This window comes from Ammospiza caudacuta, chromosome 1, assembly GCF_027887145.1.
Source record: "Ammospiza caudacuta isolate bAmmCau1 chromosome 1, bAmmCau1.pri, whole genome shotgun sequence".
Taxonomy (NCBI): domain Eukaryota; kingdom Metazoa; phylum Chordata; class Aves; order Passeriformes; family Passerellidae; genus Ammospiza; species Ammospiza caudacuta.
Window position 1 is genome coordinate 39,078,036 of NC_080593.1, and position 24,805 is coordinate 39,102,840.

At 46.1% G+C, this 24,805-nt stretch overlaps 1 protein-coding gene across 1 annotated transcript; it reads left to right on the top strand.

The window, feature by feature from the left end:
• The first annotated feature begins 894 nt into the window (after positions 1-894).
• On the top strand, positions 895-24,805 carry NR1D2 (nuclear receptor subfamily 1 group D member 2). Its single transcript, XM_058809882.1, has 8 exons — positions 895-1,149; positions 4,499-4,759; positions 6,708-6,796; positions 7,619-7,763; positions 9,355-9,971; positions 13,183-13,368; positions 17,150-17,360; positions 21,725-24,805. The coding sequence occupies exons 1-8, from the start codon at positions 1,134-1,136 to the stop codon at positions 21,919-21,921; spliced, it is 1,722 nt and encodes a 573-aa protein (XP_058665865.1). The 5' UTR covers positions 895-1,133; the 3' UTR covers positions 21,922-24,805.

A 24,805-nucleotide genomic window follows, 5' to 3' on the forward strand; every position in this document is an offset into this window, starting at 1 on the left:
GCCAGAGCTTCACTTTGGGTTCCGTATTAGCTTAATGGAGAGCATTCCCCAAGTTTCTGCTCCCTTTTTTGTTGTGGTGCATTTTCTTCGCGGGTTTCCTTCTGGGAGCGGGAGTCTGGGGGCCCCGGTGGGGGCACCCCTGCTTTAGGTCCTCTGGAGGCGCATCCCTCCCCCGTAGCGGGGGATCTGTTCCCAGGGACATCACTGCATGGTATAAGGTATTAGAGGCTGGAATCGCTCTGGGAGTGACAAAATCACGACCTGGCAGAAAACAGGAGACGGAGATTGGGATGGCCTCTCCCTATGGCGGCAGAGGGAGAGACTATGGCTGCAGCGGTGTGTGTGCGCTGCCGAGAAGGGTCTCTCCCGGATATTCCCTTTTCCAGGCAGTGAGAAAACACGCGGTTAAAAGGGCACGGAGCGCTGACAGTTGGAATTGGGAGCTGTCAGATGCCCGTGTCGGGATAGGAGGGAGCTCGTCAGCTGCGGCAGTCACAGCGGTGGCATTTCCTGCCGGTGCTCAGCGCCGGAGCAGCTGACACACACACACACACACACCGCCGCCCCTCACCTTGCCCCGCGGCCGCGGTGGGCGAGCGCCGCTCCGGCTGCGGCTGCGGCAGCGGCGGCGACCCCGGCGGGGTTGTCCCGGCGAGGGGCGGGGGGAGCCCGCTCGGCGCTGCCCCCGCGGCCGCCGCCGCCGCAGTGCCCCGCGCTGCCGCACGCTCCCGCCGCACGTGAGCGGGGCCGCCGGCGCGGAAAGTGTGTCACTGGGTGAGGGGGGCGGCCGGGGGCGGGGCGGGGCGGCCGCCGGGGCGGGGCGGGGCAGAGGCGGGGCGGGGCGGGCGGCGGTGCCGCACTCGCTCTGCGCGGCTCCCCGAGAGCGCTTTTGTTGTAAAGGGGAGGGCGCCGCGGCGGGGACGCGCACCCGCTGCTCTGACAGGAGACAGCGCGGTCGCCTCCCTCCCTCTCTCTGCCAGCCAGCCTCCCGCCGACTGCATGTAGGGCTGCGGCGGGGACACGGAGCTGGGAAGACAACGACCGAGCGGAGCCGCGCCGCGCCGACCGGAGCCGAGCCGGGCCCGGCGGAACCCAGCGCGGCGCCGCCCGTGCCCCTGCGGGAGGAGGTCGCCATGGAAGTCAGCGCGGGTAAGCGAGGCCGGCCGCCGCGGGGGGCAGCTGTGCGGGATGGTCCCGCGGGGCCGGGCGGGCGCGGGGGTGCGGGCGGGGGTCGGCCGGGGCGCGGCGGGGCGGGGGGAACGCGGCGGGCGGCGGCGCTGCCCGGCCCCGGCCCCGCTGGTGGCCGGGACGGCCCCGCGCCGCCTCACATGGACCCGCCGGGCGAGCCATGTGCGCGCTGTGTTTACGTTCCGCGCGGCGCGCCCGCTCATTGGCCGCGCGGGGCGGTGACGCGCGCATTGCATAATAGCGGCGGGGCGGCGGCGCGAGGCGGCGAGCGGCGCGGACACGTGAGGCGCGCGGGCGGCCGCTGTTTTGGTGACCTACATTCGGGGCGGCGGCGGCGGCGGGGGCGCGCCGGGGACACGTGGGGCCGCGCCGCAGCTGCGGCGCCGGACGGCCCCGCCCCCGCGGCTCCCGCGGCTCCGCCCCCGCCGCGGTGGAGCGGGGGGTGTCCGGGCGGCCGGCGGCGCGGCGCGATGCGGGGGAGTGCGCGGGGTCGCGGGGGGACACGCGGTGCGGCCGTGTGCGGCGGCGGCGGCACGCGGCCCGTCCCGATGCGCGGGGGCGGTGTTGTGTAACGGGGAGGGGGCGGCCCGGGGGCAGCGCAGGGCGGGCCCGGCTCTCCCAGCCCCGGCGCCGCGTGACCGCGGCAGGGAAAAGCCGCAGCCCCGGTGCGGTGGAATGGGGTGAGGCGGGAGGGCGGCTGCGGGCACGGCGAGCGCGCTCCCTTCCCGCTTTGTTAGCCGGGGAGATCGGGGCTGCCCGCGGGGAGCCCCTGCAGCCGCAGCGTCCCGCGGGCCGGTTGGATCGCCCGGGCAGTTCGCCGCCTGCTTGGCGCCCCTGCGGCGTTACCGCTTGCCAGATCTGTGTTAATGGAGCACCAGCAGGTTGCGGTGCCCCCCGCCCCATCCCTAAAGTAAATCCCGCCAGATAGAGTCCAAAGGGTCCTTGTCATCGAGCCGGCGGTGCCGCCGCTGCAGCAGCAGTATCGCATAGCCCAGAGGACTCATTTCACCACCCTCTGGCAGGTGGGTTCCCTAGGAAAATCCCTGGCAATTCCCAGAACCGGGGCGGCCTCCCCCACCGAGCAGCCCGGTGCCCCCTCTCTGCGGAGTGCCGGCGTCCGTGTGCACGTGTACGTGCTCCGTGTCTGTGCTCTTTGTTCTGAGATGTCACCCTGCGCTCTGCGTGAGAGTCAACTTTTGACTGCTGACCAAACAAAAGCAGGGTTTACAGGGAAGTGTAATTTCTAAAATAACAGAAAGTACAAGGAATTGCGACTGTGACGCTGGCAAGCCTGCCAAGCTCTGTAGGGTGCCAGAGCAGCCCAGCTCTCTGGAGCTCCTCCAGCTCTGAGGAGAAGAGGGGTGAAACTGCCCCACAGGCACACACTTTCTGTGCTCCTCGGTGACATTGGCCCTACCCTTGAGGGAAAAGAGCATCTCTTTTACGAGCAGGGTTTAAAGATAATGGGGCGCGGTGGCAGCGTGGAGAAACGTGGAGCTCCCTGCAGGGGCTGGCTGTGCTTGCGTGTCCCGATCTGCCCCTGCCGATAAGGATGGCGCCTGCTGGGAAGCCCGGTGCCTCCCTGGGGCCAGGTGAACAGTGAGCTTTGCCCTGGCACCTGGCAGAGACGCGTGCGGCGCTGGGGGATGGCACAGACCTTTGTCAAACAGGTGGTGCCTTAGCCCAGCACGGGTGCCTGATGATGCCTTGCTTCTCATGCCCTGGCTGAACTCATGACCCCCCCCTTGCCAATCCTCCTTTCTCCGAAAACCTGATCCGGAATGCGTGCTATGCTGAGTGGAGGATTTCTTAAAAAAAAAAAAAAAAAAAAAAATCTGTGCAGAACCAGCCCGTGTGGCAGGGTGCAGGGACACTGCTGTCTGGGAACGTGAGCAGTCTGTCTGTCCTGCACGTGTCACATGGCCCCTTGGTCTGACTTCTGCTCCCAGGCAGTGCTGCCAGGAGCTCCTGGGCTGTGTCCTGTTTAGGGAACCCTCCTGCCAAAGGTTTACTTGGTAGAAAAAATAAAATGTTGAAGAGGAAGTGGGCCAGTTTTGCTGCTGCAAAGGGACCGTTATGTCTAATAAAAGTACTGAAAAATTGTAAGTCAGAATTGGTCCCTGCAAGCAGTGATGTTTCAGGGTTGTATAATACCACTGCTTTTTATCTGCGAGGAGGGTATGGCTGATGTAAGATGCTACAGCCTCTGCCTGCCGTGCCAGTTCTATTGATCAAGGATTCTACAGACACCAGTGCTTTTCTCTTTCAAAGGCAGGCAGTGCATGGCCCTTTTAAAGTTTTGAATTCTTACTGGTGTGTGGAGTGCCTTGCTGCAATGTCCTGAGTCATCAGTGAAGAGAGTCTACTGAGCAATAAGGGCATAAAATGTAGAACATACTGAGTGTAATTTATTTAAACAGTTCCATGGCTATGGCTTTTGAAATTCTTGAGCGAAATATCAAATGTTTTTATATTGACTTTTGAAATGCTGAGTCTTGGAGACAAACTCATATGAAGTGCAAACAATTTCTCTTGCTTACGAGCAAGAAGAAGGAGCCTGTGAAAAGCCAGAACTGCTCCCAGATCTGCCTGAGGACAAAAAGCTGTTTCATAGGAGGGATTCTCAAGTGTGTCAGATTGCAAGACGCGGCAGGACAGAGGCTGTTTGCAAATAGCAGCCTGGCACTCGGAGTTTAGCTGCTGCTAGGAAGGCTACAAAGGCTTGCAGTCCATCAAATGGCGTTCAGTAGGCTAACCAGACTGCAGTGCTATTTCCTTCCCTTGCCCCCTTTCCTTCTGCATCGTGAGCACCTCCCAGCCCTTCCTTTCTGTGCCTCTGGCGTGTAGCCTGCATGAAGTCTTTCTCTCTGCCCTATTTCTGTCCCTAACCTAGCTTGTTTGCATTCTGGCTCCACAGCGCTGTAAGATCCTGTCTTGGCTCTGGCTCCAGATGAGCTCTGCTCAGAGGGTGGCCAGGGAAACCCTCTCTGGGTCACTCCATGCCCTGTCCCTGCTGCCCCATCCTTCCAGCACCATGGCTTGTTGCTCCATCTTTTGGTTATGCCATTTCATCCTGGCCTGGACCAGAGGAGGCTGGTAGGATGGGAGAAGGGGATGAGGCAGACTGGGAGGTCAGCGGTAGAAAACGAATGGAGACAAACAAGCTTGAGGGAGAGAGGGAGGGCAGGGAGTGCTCCCAGGAGCACGTAATGGCTGATCTGGTGGTGCTGGGTCACGGCGTGGCTCACATGGCAGCGGTGCATGTCTGCTGGTTATGTCACTACGTGCTGCCTTTTTTTTCTTGCCTTAGGGGGTGTGATAGCTTACATCAGCTCTTCGAGCTCGGCATCTAGCCCAGCCTCATGTCACAGCGAGAGCTCAGACAGCGGTTTCCAGTCGTCCTCTTCGCCTGTTCCATCTCCTCCAAACAGCTCCTCCTCGGAAGGCGGATGCAATGGCCGGAGCAGTGAAGGCTCTGACGGGGCGCCCAAGAGCGATCGGCTGGAGGAGACTATTAAAACAAACCAGTCAAGTGTTGCTGGTTTGACAAAAGGCCATAATGGAGTCACAAGTATGTTTGGTGCCAGTTCCTGAAAACACCATTTTCCCCTTCTGTGTTACAGCCCCGTGTGTTACAACCAGGTCTCCCTTTGGCTTGTGGTGTAGGTGCATAGCAAAGCCTCCATGTTTATCTTTTGGCATTATGTGTGTGGTAATGCATAAGGTATTGCCATTGCCAATGCTCATACGATGGGGGTCCCATTGCTGCCAACCTCAAACAGCCCATAAATACAGTCCAGCTTTACTTCAAATTGTCACTAGTGAAAACTGATCTTCGGAAAATCAAAGAGTCTGTTAAGAAGAAGTGATGAAGTAAAGGTGATATAATCGGAAATTGCCTTCAAGAGTATTTATGGAGCTGTCTTGGAAATCTAGTTTTTCTGTTCTTTCATACTCTGTCCCCTGCTCCTTCACCTTCCCTCCCCCACCAGCTGTGAGGAACAAAATAAATTACCCAAGCGTAATACTTTTATAGCTGTGGGTGGAGCAGTTATCTTTTTGATTCCAAGTCATAATTCTGTGGATGTGAAAAACAAAATACTAATAAACTGGAACTAAAGAATGGCCTTTTAAAATACACATAACAATCTATCTCTACATATTTACTTCACACTTCTTTTGGTAATCAGAAAAGATCAGTGATAGAGAAGTATATTTGAACAGTTTTGGAAGGGCAGGATTCAAAATAAGTATTGGAATGAGTGATTCAGCAAACAGCTAGAATTTAGTCTTTTGGAGGCTGAATTCTTTTACTGGCAGAACTGTTTTATTGTTTTGGATTGTTATGAAGCTAGAATAACTGTCTAATAGTTCTACCTCAAATAGGGTTTTTTTTGTTGTGTTGTTGTTTGGGGTTTTTTTTTTTAAGTATTCCTATCTTAAGTTCTTAGTAAGAACCTTTTTTAAAAAATTCTTAAGTAACTAGATTTTTGGTATCAGGGCAGAGGTTCCTGGAATGAAACCTGTTGTAAATTGTTCAGTTAGATAGGTAACTTTTTTAGCTCTGTACTAACTATGCTTAAAAAAAAAAAAAAGAAAAAGTTGTGGTTTGGCTCTTTTTCTTTTTGAAAACCTTAAAAAAAAAAAGGTTTTAGTTCCACTTTACAAATGAAACCCAAATGTCAAATAAGTTACTCTTCTGGTAGAATATGTTTCTGTGGGACTATTTCCAGCTGTCTCTGTTGAATTAAGGTAACTTTGTGGTTACTAAAATCACTGGTAAAATTCTCATTGGCTTCAGTGAAACCCATGTTAGACCAGCACTAAGAACTTGCAAAAAAATTTTATTGACAAGCTGAAATAAACTAGGTGGGGAAAAGCTTAAAAAAACCCAAGCCATGAGCATTTTTATGGGATTGAGAAGGTATTTTCAAGTTTGCAAGCCATTCTGGGTATGCACTCAAATGAGTGGTCTCTACAAATGTAGATATGGCTGAGTTATCCTAAATTGTTATCAGATAGGTACAGTGTATAGCCAGTGTTGAATATATTCTAAAGTGTCCTTTAGTATTTCTGGTTTTTAAGAAAAAGTATTTATTCTCTGTTGGGGAAACTGTAGCCTTTCACAGGCTTTCTTGTCCTGATGGAAAAAACAGATTGAGCCTGAACTTTGGTGGCCTAGTTAACTGAATGGTCCTTTTAAAAGTGCTTAAATGTAAGCAGACTTTCTTTTTCTGCTGCTGAGTGCAGTGCTACTCTGGCAGCCCAGTGAATGTGTGCTTTCTCCCTGTTTGTTTGAGTGCTTCATGTTTGTCCTCTTTTCCCCCCACCCTTGCACTGGTACCTTCTGAACTGTTCAGGGGGTTTGTACATTCATGTTGTCTGTTCTTCGGCTGTATTTTTTCATGTGTTGAACTGACCTGACATATTTCAATTTAAGTCCAGGTTTTAAAAGCTGGAAATGTGTTCCTGCGGTTGTCACTGGTTTCTATATCCTTGACTTTTTTGTTTGATTCTAGAATTTAATGGCATGGTTCTTCTTTGCAAAGTCTGTGGAGATGTCGCTTCAGGATTTCATTATGGTGTTCATGCCTGTGAGGGCTGCAAGGTGAGCTATATTTCTGCTCACCTTTCTGCTGGTGAAATGCTCAAATTCTCCCCATAGGGGAAAAAGGGGTGATACTGCCAAAACAGATTTTGGTATAGCTCTCTGTTAAATATGAGAAATTTCAGAAGCTGTAGGGAACAGGCAAACCGCTTAGGAGTATACAGCATTTTCCAGACTCTGCAGTACTTTCTGTTCCCACCCCTTGTCCAGTCCTGCCTGACTTGGAGCGCACAGCAGAGAGCAAGAGCTGGAAGCAGAGGTGGTAAGGACCGTGTCACGCAAGACATGTGCATGTTAATGGCATTAACAGATAGTGGGTGTGAGTTGTCACCTGGGCTGGGACACAGAACAAAACAGCTTTGGAAAAGCAGTTCTTTACCACGAGGAAAGCCAGAACTACATATGTGTTTTCTTAATCTGTAACATTGCAAACTGCAGAGATGGAAGTCAGAATAAGTTGTTTTGACTCCCACCTTTGCACTTGATGTCATAGGTGTTTGAGAGCATGTCTTAGGAACTGTTGGTGCAGTGATAGGGGTAATATTGGAGATACTCTGCTCTTAGGTGCTGACTCTGCAGGGAGCGACTTAGCATCTTCTGTAATTAGAAATCATAACTAGTTCACATTACATACAGATCACACACAAAGGGGAAGTAAGTCATGAGGAGTACCAAGTTCTTTAAAATCTCTTGGGGCTGATGGCTCTGAAGCTGCTGATGCGATGCAGTGAGGTTTACTGTGCTCGCAGAGACACGAATCTTGGTGGAAGCATTTGACATGTGCTGTAATGATAGTTGTGGGGTTTTTTTGCTTGTTTACAGGGTTTTTTCAGAAGAAGCATTCAGCAAAACATCCAGTATAAGAAGTGCTTGAAGAATAACAACTGTTCTATAATGAGAATGAATAGGAACAGATGCCAGCAGTGTCGTTTCAAAAAATGCCTGTCTGTTGGGATGTCAAGAGATGGTACGTTCCTGTACTGAGCAGGGATCCTCTGAGAGGGAATCTGCTGCCCACCTCAAAAACAATTGCTGAGGTCTTAATGACAGATAATGCAGCCAAGGCCTATTGTCAAGGAGAGGTTCCCTGTCTGAGAGCATTTAGTTCAGCTTGTCTTTTTGCTCCATGAGGGTCCTGGGCTGGTGAGGTGGTACTGCAGGCAGCTGCAGAGCTGACCTCTCTGCCTGTGGAGCTGATGCAGTGGGATGTGCTGCAGTGGCCTGCTAGGGGGATGGTTGTAACAAGTGTCTCAGTTTTTGTTTAATGTTAAGACTTACAGCTGTATCCTACCTGAATCTGAACAAGACTCATATTTTTCTTTTTTTTTTGTCTTTTGTTTTTTTTTTTCTATTTTCTTTTGTTACTATTACTTTTTCAATGAAAGGGAATTCTGCCCAACCTGATAGCTTTAGAGTAGTCACCATAGAGCCTAAAGAGTTAGCTTTGGGTGTATAGGATGAGCATGTATCTGCTCCTTTTTTTTTTCTTTCTTTCTTTCTTTTCTTAGAGGGAGAGGAAAGGCAAGGAGGAAATGTTGATATCGGTCTGTGCCTCTGACCGCCTTGCTTGCTGTCCACTCCTTGAGCCATTTTAATAAATAATACTGAAAGTGTAGTTCATTTGTGTGCTACAACTTACTGCCACAACCAGAACTCTTCCTTCTGTTTCACTTTTAAATTTTCTCTGGGTGTTTATTTCACAAGAACTAGGAATCTCAGGCTGTTAATAATTTAGTGGGTGGAGTGCCAGAACTTATTTTAAATAATTGTTCCGAGTTCTTGTCGTGCATAGGAGTTATTTCATCCCCTAGGCGCTTGTTTGCGCACAAGGTTGCACCTGCTTTAATGAAAGAGAGTTACATTAATGAAGGACTGCTGCATAATTACATCAGTCGAAACTGGTTATGAGCCCTTGTGCGGCTGCGGTTGGACAGGGTGGTAGAGGCAGTTGTAGATTCCCTAGGACAGGGTCAAAAGTGCTGCAGCCACAATGATGCCCATCCCCTTGCCAGCAGAAAGTGTCCTTTTCAAGTCAAAGTTACCAAGAAAATTTGCCAAGGTAAGCTTCATTCAGCTTTGATTCTCTTGTTTTGGTAAGTTACGTAATTGATCCGTAAGGACCTGTCTTGTAGGACTTCTATGCAAAGATGATATGAACTGTGTTTACATTCAGCTAATTATCAGCTCATGAAGGTGTGCTGATTTAATAAAGACACTTCTGCAGTTAACACAACTATGTGTATAATGCATAGCCAGGGTTGAGGCAAAAGGGGAAAAGGCATTACAGACTGTGTGCCTTAGAGCTGCCTTCTCCCTAAACAATGCCATACATTTGTATTCATGCCAGTCCTGTGCCCCAAAAGCTCTTTAACTTCACTGGTAATACCCAAGCTGTAGTATTGGTGAGAGCAGTTAAAATCTTGCCTTAAAAGACAGGATTTTTTTGTTGGGGTGTGTTATTTTGTGTGTGCATGCTAACGCTTTCAGGACTGACTTTTTTCTTTTTTTCTTTTTTTTTTTCCCCCTTTCCACCACTATCCGTTTCTCCACCTCGGTAGCTGTTCGATTTGGCCGTATTCCCAAACGTGAAAAACAGAGGATGTTGATTGAAATGCAGAGTGCCATGAAAACCATGATGAACAGTCAGTTCAGCGGTCACTTGCCCAACGAAGCATTGGCAGAACATCAAGACCAAGCACCTCAAGAAGATCTTTCCTCCAAGCCCAAACAAGAGCGAGAAACTATCAAAAGCCCTTCTCCCCCTCCTAGTGCTGACATGGCCAAGGAGGAGGTGATCGGCATGGTCACCAGGGCCCACAAGGACACTTTCATGTACAACCAAGAACAGTCCCAAAACCCAGCAGAGATGATGCAGCCCCAGAGTGGGGAGAGGGTGTCAAAGAGCACCGAGCACTACATGCTGAGCAGCGAGCACTGTGTTGGTGGCCTTGGTGGCCCTCAGTACCCTGACAGGGAGCAGCACCTTGGTGGACAGTACAAAGGGAGAAGCACAATGCATTATCCAAGTGGGCACCCTGTGTGCTTCACAAACAGCCACTGCATGAACTTCACCAGTGGTTACACTCAGCGAATGTGTGAGAGGATCCCAGAAGATGGCTTTTCTCCAAACAAGAACGCCACTTACTCTTGCAGCACTGGAGGAAGAATGCATCTGGTATATTGATATCAGTTGTTTGATTTGACTTAGTTGTTGGTGGGTGTGATCCAGCTGTGCCTCAGTAGTCAGTGAAGCTGCACACAGTTGGCACAACTGCTGAAATTTTAAAGGGTGACACAAGTTTGATAGTGCAAATTGTGATCAGGGACAAAAATGGCTCAAGATGTGAAGGATTTGAAATCATACAAGTAATAGGGTTTCTTGGCTTGGTTTCTAGCTAACTGAAAGTAAAATAACATCAAAGAGTATTGGCTGAAAAAAAGTCATGGGTTTTTTATGTGACTTGACTTTAAAATGAAAACAGGAGTTTATAAATTCCCCTTTTCACTTGGTCCTTTTGAAGACTTTAATTTCAAATAATCTGTACAGTCAGAGGTACTGTATTTCCTTTAAGGGTTTTAAGAGCAAATTTCTGGGGTCAAACCCCAGGGCTAGGATTATAAGCCAGTCTACAGGCCTTACTATGGGCTTTAAAATCTCTGTTGCAGGGTAGGCTGCTTTTTTGGTGATTTTTTGATTTTATTTGTTTTAATGAGGCTGTGCATCCTTTACACTGTAGAACATGTTCACATCTGAACAGAGGCAGGGGGAAGATGCACAGTTAAACCATTAGAGAGAAGTTCAGGGTCTTCTCTGTAGTACTTATGCAAATGAGGCTCTGGACACACTTCTGGGTACCTTAGATGACTTTGCTAGATCATTTTCTCACTGAATTCCTAACAAGGATGCTTCCTGGTTTTTTGCATATGGGTGTTGGTTTGGTTTAGTTGGGTGTTTTTTTTGCCTTTGCTTAACAGGTCCCTCTCATTTGCCTTGCACCTGCTGTTTCTCTGCCATTCAGGCAACCAGTTCTGTAAGCCCCTTAAAATAGATTGTCCTTCTCTTTATCACTGGAGCCTGGGATGACAGAACATAACATCCTCGTTCTCATCCTGCGCTCCTGGTGTGAAGCGCGAGCCCCTGACCTTTCTGAGGTACTTGAGCTGCCAGTGTTTTTCTGCCTCCTACTTTGTGAAGATCCTTCACATGTTCTTGAAGACCCCCAAAGGTCTCCACAGTCAAGGTGTTTATTTTGGTGCTGCACTTCCATGGGGGCTTTTTTGGTTTTTTGGGTTTTTCTCAAAAAAAAAAAAGAAAAAGATCTTTTTGTCTACTGCATATATAGACCATGCCATCCCTAGCAGGGTCTGACCTTAATTGCAGACTCCAGACTCCAGGCGCTGCAACATGGCAAATAATAATTCCTAGCCTTTTCTTCCTTGCAGGGAAAGTATGTGGTGTCACTACAGCGGCATTCTTGGCACTCCTGAGAAGCTGAGGTTAAGCCTGGCAGTATGGGCGGGCAGGGAGTGGTGCTGCCTTGCAGAGACTCAACCAGTCAGGTTGACCTGTGCATGGCAGCTGCAGGCAGGAGTTAATCAGTGATCAAGAGACAAAGCCATATCCAGCAGAGCACTGCAGCTCCCTCCCCGCCCCACATCCCTGATATGAATGAGGGTTTTGCCCAAGAACTCAGTGAGTTCAGAATCTGACCAAAATGAGTCATCAGCAATAAGGGCAAGTAATTAGGCTCTGAACCTGTATGGAGACAAATGTTCAGGGGTTTGGTCGTTTTTACTCAATAACCCTGTAACCAGAAAAGCAGAACAGGTCATTCCTGAAGAGGTTCCTCTGAAGAGAACTGGTGACTGTACAAGCTGACAGCTGCTTCCATAGGAAGCCTGTCAGAGTTCAGGGAGTGCCTGGATGGAACTCTTAGGCATATGATTTAGTTTTAGGTGGTTCTGCAAGGAGCACGGAGTTGGACTCAATCCCTATGGGTCTCCTCTAACTTGAAATATTTTGGTTCTTGGGCTGAGGTCTATCAAGAGACCACAGACACAATGCACTGGGTGTGGAAGTGGTAGTTTCCCCTTGGGACTGAGTGCCTGTGGGTAAGGGTATGCTGTTGTAGAAAGAGAAATTGAGGTGATTTTTGTGTCCATTACAGAGCAGGGTACTGAACCAGACATTCCTTATTTTTGGAAAGTGCTGTATTTATAACAGTACCTATGTGTGAACCATTGCAATATCACAGGCAGAGCAGTGGTTGGCATCTGCTGTCCTTTTGGTTGTGTGCCTAGACCTTTTCTTTTGCCAAAATATTAAGTCTTGTAATCTTGGGACCTCCCACGCAAAGAATTGCTAGGCAGTTACCATATTCAAGATGCCCTGAAAAAATAGCACAGCTCTGAGGAATTGCTAATTTATTTCACTGTTTTCTCTTTGTTTTGCTGACATTATGGAGGATTACATACACCATTTAGTATACTTGTGAGGAATACTTAAAAGGAATTTTTGTCCTTGATGGTGACAGGTGAAATGAATATTAAAAGGTTTAAGCTTCATTAAAAGATGTAAATTTTAGAAGCTAGAACTGAAAATATCGCAGAGCTTCTGGTTGGATCTTGCAGAGGGAATTTATTGGCAGTCAGCCCTGACTGATATGTCTGATCTCACTGTAATGGATTCAGACTTTCCTACAAAAAATTGCTGTATATTTGTATAAAAGAAAGAGCATTTTATTATCTTGTGACTGAGAAATACTGGAATACCAGTTCCTTGGTGTTCTCCTTCAGTGATACAAGTAAAAGCAAACTTGCAGAAGAGGGTTATCCTTGTAATGAGGGTGTAAACCTGTGACTCAGGAAACCAAGGCTTGCTTTCTTGCTCTGGTGTTGACATCTTTGTCGCCTTGACTGAAGCACTTCAGTTGCCTGCAGAACAAGAAAGATAGGAGAATGAATGTCGTAGTGACTGTGAGATTGCAACTGATTGATTGTGAAATTGCTATTTACTGTGAAATTACAGGGATAATACAAGTAAAGAGAAATTCAGATGTCAGAGCAGATCAGTTGAGATCAGGGAAGAATAGCATAACCTTGGTTGTGTCAGGTCTTTTGCAGTACACAGTGTTGTAGCTTCCAGAGTTAACGAATTTATAAACAGATTGCTAAAAATCCTGTGGATTTTTTTGTTTGTTTTAAAGCAAGGGGAAGAAATCCAGTTTCTTTGGGAATTGATTGATGAATACTGATCTCCTTTTTTCTCCATGTCATTATTGCAGACTTTTGCTGAATAATAAACGTGTTTCTCTTGAGTATTTGTCAGTATTTGGAATGATGATACCTTTAAAAGTTGTTTTCTGTCTGTGTTTTGCAAACATCAGGTCTGCCCAATGAGTAAGACTCCCCATGTGGACCCAAACAAGTCTGGCCATGAAATCTGGGAAGAGTTTTCCATGAGTTTTACTCCTGCAGTAAAGGAAGTGGTGGAGTTTGCCAAGCGCATCCCAGGTTTCCGAGACCTCTCCCAGCATGACCAGGTCAATCTTCTGAAGGCTGGGACCTTTGAGGTGAGACCACTGTGTGTGTATTCCAAACCTGACAAGCTGTGCATCAGTCTGACCCTGTACAAATAGAACTGGGGTGCATCAGGTGAAACCACCTTGTTCATGGATGCTCTGAGCCTTCTCTGAGGTGATGGTGTCGGAGGGATCTGTTTGGTCAGACTTTGGTGACCTGTCCTTCTTCCGCTGAGCTCAAAACTACTCAGCCCTTCTACTCTTCCCTCCTTCCTGGACGTGAATAAATGCATAATTATGGGTTTCTAGCTACCTTTGCTTACTCTGGAGAGCTGTACTGCATCTGAAAGGGTGGATAGGTTAGAAAGCTGTCTGACTTACAGGTGTTGTCAAGGAATGTGTTTACTGCTCTGCATGTCCTTCCTTGTGCCACTCTGCTTCCTGCAAAAGCCAGAGTATCCAATCCTGTCCAGTCCCCACTTAGGTGGCACCTTGGGAGTGTCTGAAGCACCCATGTCCAATGCAGTAACAATGATAAATACGTGTTCTGCTGCAGCTCTGTAGATGCTGTGTGCCAGCTGCAGCCTGACTTACTCTAGACTAATCCCACTAGGTCCTCGTGGTTAATTGCATCCACTTGTGGTCATGACGTATATGTGAATTAGTGGTATTAATTTGGAAATGATACCACAGAGCTTGGTGCTGTTTTATAATTAGTGACCTTCACTAGATGACCTTTACATCATGTTTTAGTTGCCCTTCCAGACCCTTGTGTCTACTGGAGACCGTACATGTTTCATAAATATTCAAATGTGAAATTTTAGTAGAGAGAACACATTTCATAAATATTAAAATGTGAAATTTGAATAGAGAGGGTCAGAGGAGCCGAAGTCCCAAGTATTTGGTGTTACTGTGCTTTTCTGGGGAGTGTAGCATTGGTGATGCTTTTGCTCTTGTTTACATTATTTACTCTTTCAAAGAGAGATGCTGGATTTTATATTTACCTGAAATGAAGACATTTCTTGTGTGATGTGTTGGGTCTTCTGTCTGCATTTATACAGCTCAGTTCTAAAATGAATAATTGTTGGGTTGGAAGATAAAAGTTATACAGGAAGACTTGTTGCCTGGAGTCTCTTAGTTTTCTTGTTTCCTTCATTTTGCTGTTATGTATTTTTTTCTGTTATACTTACTCTTGACCTTTTAATATTCATCTACAACTCCTGTAGTGAAAGGACTGTATTTTTGCTTCTGCACTACTTTTACCTTTCACAAAAATGTTGGTTCCTTCCTCTGGAAAGGAGGAGGAGAGTGAAAAATTTGGCTTGAACTGTCTCTATAATGTAAAGCCAAACTTTCATGTTTTGCAAGTAAAGCATTTTGTCTTGGCCTTCCTTCACCTGAAGCTTTTCTCAGGCCTCACTCCTGTGCTTTTTTTGCTGGTTACAAGCCCTGCTGATAAGGAGGTTTCTGTATCCAGGGAATTAGTAATAATGTATGGCTGCATGCTTGTCACTATTCACTTATTTATAAGAAACATTAATGATTCCTGTTAGTGAGCTACAACTTGCAGTTAAAGGCCTATGTGGCATCTTAGCAACAGGAAAAAAAAATAAGGTAGGGCTGCAGAACAGTGGAGAAAAATCCACAACAGGATTAACGAAACCATTGCGATAGAGGCAGAAGCATCTTGAAAGCCTGGTGCGTTCAAGGTCATTTCTGTCTTCTGGGTAACTGAACCAGGACATTCCAATGTCTGCATGTTAATAGAAGAACCTGAGTGAAAGTGCTGCCTCCAGGTCTGGTATGGCTGGCTTGGCACTGTGCTTCTTAGCAGTTCATGTTTGAGGAGTGCCTGTTCCTGTGAGGGTACGAGGACACATGGAGACAATGTTGGTGCAGAAGCTGCACAGCTATATTTATATTCACACACAGGCAAGCTGTAAAGGTCTCTCAGAACTGGGAGTACTGGGGAGCTCAGTGTATCGTGGTGGCATTTGCATGGCTTCTTCTGAGAGCCAGCTCAGAAACAGCACTGAGCCTAAAATAAGGAACTCGACTGGTTTTGAGTGGGCCCTCCTCCACCTCCCCTCCAAATGTAGTTGATGGTAGAGCTAACAAGGGCCTTGGATCCCTTTGAGTAGTGACTCAGATTTGACTACAGCTGCTAGGGACATGATCAAGCAACCTTCCAGAGTGGAGGTTTTTATGTGCCTGTGTTGCTATGGTCAGGTGATAGGATTGATCAGGTGTGTCCTCAGCATGCACAAGTATGAGCCTGGTTTGAAGTGAAGTGGGATGAATCAATCCTGTGCTATGCCATAGTCCAAACTGTTCTTCTTTGTTTAGAATGGTGGCACTGAAATAGGTGGGGTCTTTACCTAGGAATAAGTCAGCGCGACTTTATGGGCCTCAGTTTTGAATATCAGCACTAATCCTGGTTGCTCCTGTTACTTAAAGATGTTTCTAAAGCCCAGTTCTATAGGGAGAAAACCATTTTGAACTGAAAGGTTGCTGGATACCTGGTGGGTCTGTGCTAATGCACAAGTTCAGCTTTGTCTGCCTGCCCTTTGCCTGTTTCTGTTGTATTCTGATGGCTTCTGCATCTGGGTTTCTGCACTCTGTAGTTAATGTCATCAAAGGACAGATAGCTTAGCTGACCAAAGTGGATAGTATATAGTGCTCCTCTGTCCATCGAGGTTGCTGCATGTTGTTTGGCTCGTTAAATTTAGGAGCAGGTCATGTCATGTGCATGAACAGTGTTTGAATTCTCAAATATTTTTGTTTGTTCTGAACGCTCCTTTCTTTAAGCTTGTCAAAGGTACTAGTCTTTGAAAACCTGGTTCTCCTCTCACCTGTAGTAAACATTTGAATTCATGCAGTTAATAGGGCAAATGAGAAGAGACAGCTGTCACACCAAGAGATTACAGTGAGTCTGAAGTTTTAACCAATGCCAGTTAGTTAATTTTCTTCAAATAAGAAAGTTGTTCTGTGCAACTTAAACCTTGGAAATGTAAATAAGGTTGTTGAACCTGAGCAAATGAAACTTTACAAGCCATTCCAGAGGGAAACATTCACAGTACAACTGAGAAACCACAAGAGAAATTTCAGCCCAAAGGGGTAAGTTTAGCACACCTCAACTGCTCCAGCCCAGGTGCTTGTACCAAAGGGGTATTCCCAGTTGCTGCAGACCAGGTGCCATCTCAAGCTGTGCTTCCCCAGCCTCTTCAAAGCTGTACATGTGGCTCCTTTCTAGCAGAGCTCATTAGCATTCCTGTGGGTACAGTGATGTGGCATGGTACTTTTCCAAAGAATGCCTAGGGGGCCCGATCATCAGGTGGTGTAAATCAGCATTGTTTCCATAGAGCTGCTCCACTTTATGCCAAGTGAGAATCTGGTTCAGTACCTTCATTTTGCTCCTCATGAGTGTGGCCCAGTAAACATTTCTTTTAATGCTCTGTGTGCCTTTGGCTGTTGTGTGGCTTAAGGAAATTGTCCTACCGGCATATTTATGAATGACATGGTCTGTGTGGCTCAGGCTGTCTGAGGCTTAAATTTTAATTTTCCTGCCTTTCATATGCTGTAGCCCCTCCCTTGCATCCACTCCCTAATTTTGTCACTTGTTTGTTTCTCTCAGATTACGGGGCCAGAGCTTGCACTGTGTTTTGCAGCTCAATAGCATGCTGACAGTTTCTGTATAGAATGCTTTTAGAATGGTTAATGAGACACTTCGAATGATGTTAAAAGGTTTAATTTTTTCTTTGGCTTTTCTACAAATGCACCTGCATTTATCTGGTTTTGTTGTTCTTTTTTTCCTTCCTTTTTCTTTCTCCAGGTTTTAATGGTACGATTTGCATCTTTGTTTGATGCAAAGGAACGTACTGTCACCTTTCTGAGTGGCAAGAAGTACAGTGTGGATGACTTGCATTCAATGGGAGCTGGTGATCTGCTCAACTCAATGTTTGAATTTAGTGAGAAACTAAATGCCCTGCAGCTTAGTGATGAGGAGATGAGTTTGTTTACAGCGGTTGTCCTGGTATCTGCTGGTAAGGAGAGAAAGTTAACTTTTGCACCTTTGCCAAAAATTGAGTGTGACTATTAAAAGTTTTCTGTAAAATGTATACCCTGTTATTTCATGTATAAGTGCACTTGAGTAGGTTTTAAGGTACTAGCAGCCTGTAATGTACTTTTTAAGATACCTAGTCTTTCTAATATTGCCTTTAAAAAAAAAAGGTGACAATGGGCGTATGTTTCCTACTGCTTTCTGTGTAATGCAAAAACGAATAGCTGCTCCATGGCCATTAAGATGCTATTTGTCTGGCTCCTCTGAGTTTCACAGGACAGCATCACTGAAATTACTCCTGACTTGCACAGCATAAGTCTGTGGTATTTTTGCTTCCCAGTGCTGTCATTTAAGTCTGTTGCGTATTTTGCTTAAGTCTAAATCCACCAGTTTGATCTCTGCCTATGTCAGCAAGAAAGCCCCATCATCTGCATCGTGACTTCTCTCCACTAAAGGCCTGCCAATCCACTGACATCTTCACCAGCCTCCTATCTTGTTTCAGTCCCTGGATAGACAGAACACCCTGGCCCAGATTCAAAGAAGGATTAAGCACCTACTTCTGCAGTATTATCTCAAGCCTCAAATTAGGTACATTAGCTCTGCATATAATGCCTGGAATGCAAGATGCAGAATCCCTGCTTCCTGGGTAAGAAGCTCTCCTAGGGGTAGGTAGCAGGAATGCTCACAGTGCCCACTTAGACAGCAAGGCCGCAGCTGGGAGCACTGAACTCCTTGAACAAGGGCAGCCCTCTCACATGAGCAATTTAGATCCCTGTGTTACCAAGGAAGGGCACTCGGGCATGGTGCGTTAGGCACGTGAGGCCTCTGCAACAAGGTAGGACAGTTCAGTCTGTTAGCTTTGTGCATGGCTGAGCTGAAATGTCACAGCACAGGACAGGGCAGCTGTCGCTTCCTCAGGTTGTAAGCCATGATAATGAGCAGAGGGTGGCACAGAATTAGCAAGCTTCAAGGGCCAGAACAAATGGCAGTGTGAAGGAAACATGGCACTATGATCTGAAGGAAGCATGGAATCTGTTAATGAAAATGTTCAGGTAGCACAGAGAAACCTGAAGTCTTAGTTGCCTTCCCAGACTCTGGAAATTCTTGACAAGAACTGCAGGCAGCCTGTAAAATAAGGACTGACAACCAGGTCTCTTTTCTTCTTGTGCACTCTTACTAGGCTTACAGCCATTCTTCTTGCTTGCTCAGCTCCTGGGTCCTAGAATATCTCAGTCTCTGCCACCTGTTTTCAGTCTAAGTGGGTGTATCTGTTCTGTTAAATATGGTTCCAGCACAGTGCCATCTCCCCAGCCTTTAATGCACTGTGCTGATTGCCAGCTCCCAGCAGGGGTTGGCTTAGGGATGGCATGTAACATGTGCAGCATGTGGTGTCAGCAGGACATGCAGCAGGACAAAGAGAAGGTGTTTGGTATTCAGGGTTCTTGCAGTTGTTGAGGGTTTTTCAGGTCATATTTTGGATATTATTGCTGTCTATCTTAGCTGCCTCATGATCTGATCTGCAGTCTGATCGTGGCCTTCCTGGACATCTTCACAAAATTTTATAGGGTTTTATAAAGTACAGCTTTATTAGTCAGTGTTGGGGCTGTATTCCAGACACAAGGCTAACCCTGATGATCACTGTGAGTTCAAAAATTTTCAGAGCAACTTTGCTCTGTTACATGAGACTGGATTGAAATGCTGCAGTTGTTACTTTGCACAAGTGAGTGAATGAGCTGGCTTCATGCTCAGGCAGGTAGTGCAGAACAGAAGTGGCCTCAGCAGAGTTCCTGGGGAAGGTGCTTACAGTGAGAGGGAGTGCCAGGAGGAGAAGGTGCCCATAGAACTGAAGGATTGTGGGCATGTGTTGATAAAACAGATCTTGAAAGACAGATCCCTGCATCCCACTCTTTGAGGAGTAGTGTAACCAAAAAAGTAATTTCCTGTAAGGGGAGGTGGCACTTCATTGGAGATAAAGAGTTGAAGAACAGGATCAGAGATTGTCATTGGGATGCAGGCAAAGGGAAAAATGCCATAAGTGTAAGAAGGACTGAAGGTGGAAGAAAAAGGCCATTATGACTTCTTCATCTCAGAACTCAAGTTATTTTAGAAAAGACTGAAAGGAAGATAGTAGCCAAAATTTACATCAGTTCCAAAAGCAGAAAGGAGTGTGACTGTTGAATGTTGATTAAGTGATCCACAATATAAAGTACGGTGCTGCAGTAATAAAGATCTTTTTAAAGACTTTTAGTTGATTAAAACTAAGAAAAAAACAAAACCCACCAATGGAAAAAGAAGTTAGGTCTCTAAATACTGCTAGCTGGGAGAATGCTTGTGAGAAACATCTCCACTTAACACTGGATGAATAACCACTCTTAGGAGTAGTATTTAGAATGTACAGAAGAAGCAGGGGTAGTAGCAAGGACTGTTTGTAACTTTGTACATCCTCTCCTTCCCATGTCATATGACAAAGAAAGAAAAAGCAGGATCACACTTGGGTGGTGCTGAAGAATTATCTTGGTGCTGTTCCAGAATTAAAAGAATGCTTCACCTCTGGCTTCAGTTGGCTGGATGTGTTGAAGATGCAGGAGAGGTAGTAAGGTGGATCATGGCCACTGGAGGAGGAAAAGGCAGGGCGGAAGCAAAGCTGAAGGAATGTGGTTTGTGCAGGTCTAGAGAGCAGATAATCCCTTAACTAAGGGTCTTGCTTTGTGGTAGAAGAATATGAAGTACACACCCTCTATTATTCTCCCTTACTGGCATAATACTAAAATCTTCTGCTGGCCACTGGGAGCAACTGGAAGTGACTGAGAGGGGGTAGAAAGACTTCGACTAATGGAAGTGAGGAGGCTACAGTAACTCACCCAGGGCAGCCAGGAGAGGCTGGGCTGCATTCTTCCACCTTCAGAGGCAAGGCAGTGCTGTTCTCACTGTCCAGAGCTCTTGTGGAACTCTGTTGGGCATGTTCTGTGCAAATGTCACTGTACCTGCTCAGAATAGAGCAAAGCTTTTGCAGAGCAGGGGACAAGCAGGAGAGATAATTTAATAAATAAAGGCAGAGATGTCTCCTCACTCATGTTCTCTTGGACAGCAGCTGTCAAACCTATTGGACAGTCTTCACAGAAAAGTGGAATGTGTGCTAATAAAAATTGCTTCATAGTAACTAACCACAGCTCCTAATTGTAGAAGATTCTGGAACAATCATCCTAAAGGAACAAAACACATGCAACTGCTTCAAGATGCATCCTTAATTGGATTACGTAATAATTTTTCCTATAACAGTAGGGAACTGCACTGAGTAGTCCAGGAGGACTTAGCCTGTTCACCTGAGCAATCTGATGGGATTGGCACTGACAGCATAAGGAAGGGATTCCCACTCTTTAGGATCTGACTCAGTGTTACTCCAGAAAGCTGTTGTCATTCCACGTCCCAGTTCTGCAAAGTGCTTAAGTACATGTACACATCAAAGCACATTTCTGTTTGTGCCAGTCACTCGGCTCTGTGTGCCCTGCTGAATTTACATAGTGTTTAAGAAAAGAAGCTACAGCTTGGAAAAAAACCCAGCTACTGTGCATGATTATGTGGTGAGATGTTTTACTTAAAAATTCATCCTTTCAAGCCGCTTACTGAGGTTCCACCTAATGATACCAGGTGTGTTCAGATTAAATACAGCTCTCTTGAAAGCAGTGCTTCAGGTGTGGTGGGAGTGCAATATGCGAGAACACAATATTTGTCTTGATGTTGACATTCTTCTTTTCCTCAGCTGGGAATTTTTGGGTGCATCATGTTTCATTTTTTTAAGTGCTTCAGAACACACTTGGAAATAGTGCCCAGTCATATGAAGGGTTGTACTCCCTTTACCCCTGAGAATTCCATTGTGCAGATAACAGCTGTGGCTTGTCCAAAGTGGGATTTCCTCCTCAAACCTTCAGTTTAATTTTAGGATTCTATATCTAGCCTTAAGAAACATTTGAAATTTTTACTTTCATGCACCCTGTCTTTTTCCTTGGGTTGAAAGTTGTGATTCAGCAACATATTTAAACATTTGCTTCAATCTGTCATCCTCTGGAAACATGGGTTAGGGATCACAGAAATAGTGATTGAATGCTTCCAGTTTGGCATGAACTTAGTACTTTGAAAAGTTAATGCTAAATAACCTTTGAAAGACTTCCGGTGTGTGATTTAAAACTTCTGGCATAAGTATCTGATTTTTCTTGTGCTTGTTAATTTAGTAAGGGATTCTTGCCCTGGTTTTATGTTGCAGGCTACATCTGTTCAGTCAATTTTTTCCCCCCTACCCTCCTGTTTTTTAATTTCTCTCTCTCCCTCTCACCCTGCCCTTTTGTTTAGATCGCTCCGGAATAGAAAATGTCAATTCTGTGGAGGCACTTCAGGAAACACTAATCCGTGCATTAAGGACCTTAATTATGAAAAATCACCCAAACGAAGCCTCTATTTTCACAAAACTCCTTTTGAAATTACCCGACTTGCGTTCCTTAAACAACATGCACTCTGAAGAACTGCTGGCCTTTAAAGTTCACCCATAGGCCTTTAGGTCTCATTTGTACTTGGACTTGCCTCGTGTTAAACTGTTTTGTGCTAAAGTATGTATTTATACAGTTGTACCACTTGTTGGAGCGAGTTCACAGACTGTGAACAGTTGATAGCTGTCCCATAACCATGCAATAAAGCTTTGGCAGGTGCTTTCAGCTGGCGGCGGCGCAGCCCTCGGAATCGTGCACGGCATCCAGGCCCAGCTGTGCCCGCTCCTGCAGGAGAGGCTGCGGTGAGCCCGAGTGAATATGGACTCTTCTTTCATCTAGGAAAAAGAACCACCACTGCCCTCTCACCTAAACTGAATGCAGAGTAGCTGTGTATGTGCTTATGGAGCATGGAATGGGGTGGGAACAATCCTGTGCTAATAGGAAAATGAAAGAGCTGATTTAATTGGTCTTTCACTTATCTAATAGATGTACGTCTGTGTCTCTTGATAACTCACTCATGGTTTCACTGTTGTTATTCCATTAAACCCGATGGAATGGTTTCAGCCTGCACCAACTCTTCACTGAGCGTGTGTTCATGCCATGTGTATATAATATAAATAGTTAAGTAGTGAGTGTTTATGGCTATATAAAGTACAGAGTTGTGTGTATATATGTGTATGTATATAAATAGTTCTATACATAAAGTATACATATAATTTCTTCACAATATTTTAAACTGTGAAGGAATTTAAACTTAAAACAGAAGGTGATCTATGGAAAGAACCAAATAGATGCACTTTGCATACTGCTGAACTAATTATCTGAGCATTTTTTAGAAAACATCAAATTTGCATTAATATGCTGTGTTTGTTAATTTAAAAAAAAAAAAAAACAACGACCAAGAGTGGCACTAAAGAGGCAGTCAGATTCAGCTTCCAGAAGGGTTTTGTAGAGAATCTCAAGCAGAGATGGTTGGTTGTGGCACTAATGAGATGGATTGTCCATTGCCACTGAGGTTCTTGTGTTTTGATAAAGGTTAAATAAGCACCAGATGCTCTTCAAAAACTTCAGCACAGCCAGAAAGAAACTGTCAGATTAATAGCAACGTCTGTCAGAAGAAGAAAAAATGGGAAAAATGTACCCATGGTTGCATTCGGGTGTATGTGTGTTCTGTGACTGTTTATTTCTTGCAATACATCATTTTGCTGCTTCATTGCTAAATGAGAATTGAAAACAGAAGTGTGAGGTTCCCCATGTCTTTTCTCCATTTGGGCTTTGTGGTTCCCATGCCTGTTCTTCTGGAGTTCTCCATTGGTGTGTGTGCATGTGAGCGTGTGTGATGTGCAGGGAAGGTGCATTAGATGGTCTGGAATGTTTTGGTTTTTTTCGTAAAAAAACACCACAAAAACCAACCAAATAAATGGGACTTTTTTTTTTGTTGTTTATGCCAGTAGCAAATTACGGGGCAGATCCACAAGGCGTAAAATTCTGCTGCTTTTCCATCTAGGAAAGCAGCTCTCTATGGGGTTTTTTTCATTTGTAGCAGGACCTGGCACCAGAAAAGAGAGACTAAAAGAAGTCAAAGCAGTTGTGTTAATTAGTTACATTTATGTTTTGCTAACGTGGGAAGAAGATGCTCCATCACCCTAGTTCAGTGAACTTGCCTTAGAGGTAGCCCTCAGGGTCTGTAGTGTTTGGCTGCTCTTGGGAGGGCGGCTGCTCCTGGCAGTCAGGGCCAGGATGGAGGGAGCCTCCAGCCTGCAGAGCTCCTGCTGCACTATGGTGGGCTGAGAGAGCCCTCCTGCCTGCACCACGGTGGGCTGAGAGGAGCCCTCCTGCCTGTGGTGGAGCTGCAGCAGAAGCAGAGCCGTGCCTGCTGCTCAGCATCAGGATCTGGGATGGGAAGAAGAGAGCTCACACCCTGCATGCTCCCCTGGCCCTTGGGCTGGGGATTCCAGCTCAGACAGGAGGAAGGGGCTGAGGGCAGGCAGGGCAGGTGCTTGGTAAGGGATGGGGAGAGTTGAGCTGTAGCCTTGGCTGAGGAGCAGAAGAGCCAACCCTTTCCCCAGGCAGGGCTGTCCTGCTTCAAGCTGCTTTAACCACTGGGTAATGGCCCTTTCATACATACAGTTTTGCTACCCAAATGTTCTATCAGGGCATATTGTCCTAATTTCTGTTAACAGTCTGCATCCTACCAGTATTATTTGTTTGAGAGCTTCACTGAATTATGCATTGAACCATTCAGACTTTAGAGAGGATACAGTCACATGGTTTTTGTTGTTTATTTGCTGAAATGACTTCTTTGTAGACCCCATTTCAAACATGGAAATACAGTTAGCCCTTGGTTGTTTTGGGAGGGAAGAAGGCTTCTTACAGAGATTGCCACCCTACAGCTGTGTTTTGTTGTGTTTTGTTTTAATTTTTTTTTCTTCTTAAAACTGTATTATTAAGCCTTTAGGAATGTATAACCAGGACTGAGTAATTACTGCTTATTAAATTTTTTTAGTTAGATTGACCATGTATGCCTATAGATAGATATTCTAACTTGTGCAATTTCATTTGAAATAATCTTCCTGTACATAATGGAAAAACTCACATAACAGAAAAAAAAAAAGCCCCAAACAGATTGACTGAACAAAAAGCTGATTAAAGTATGGTTCAAAAATGACCCATGTATTACAAACCCTAACTGGACTCTTAGAAGAAAATCTAAACTCATTGTGTTAGCTGTGTATTGTGAGCTCTTCTTTTACTGTGTCACTGGTTATACACTTGTTAAATGCTGAGATAATAGACTTCATGCCAGGCATTTGAGTACTGTAGATTGGGTCATTGCTGAAAGATTAATGTACTGTATGACTTAAATGAAATTTTTATTCTTGATTTTATTCTTGATTTTGTTCTTGTTTTAAAAGATTAAATATGGGCATTATGTCAGCAAGCTAAA

Coding starts and splice junctions, on each gene's coding strand:
- NR1D2 (XM_058809882.1), top strand. Junction 7,764..9,354: donor TGTTGGGATGTCAAGAGATG/GTACGTTCCTGT, acceptor CCACCTCGGTAG/CTGTTCGATTTGGCCGTATT. Junction 17,361..21,724: donor GGTTGTCCTGGTATCTGCTG/GTAAGGAGAGAA, acceptor CCTTTTGTTTAG/ATCGCTCCGGAATAGAAAAT.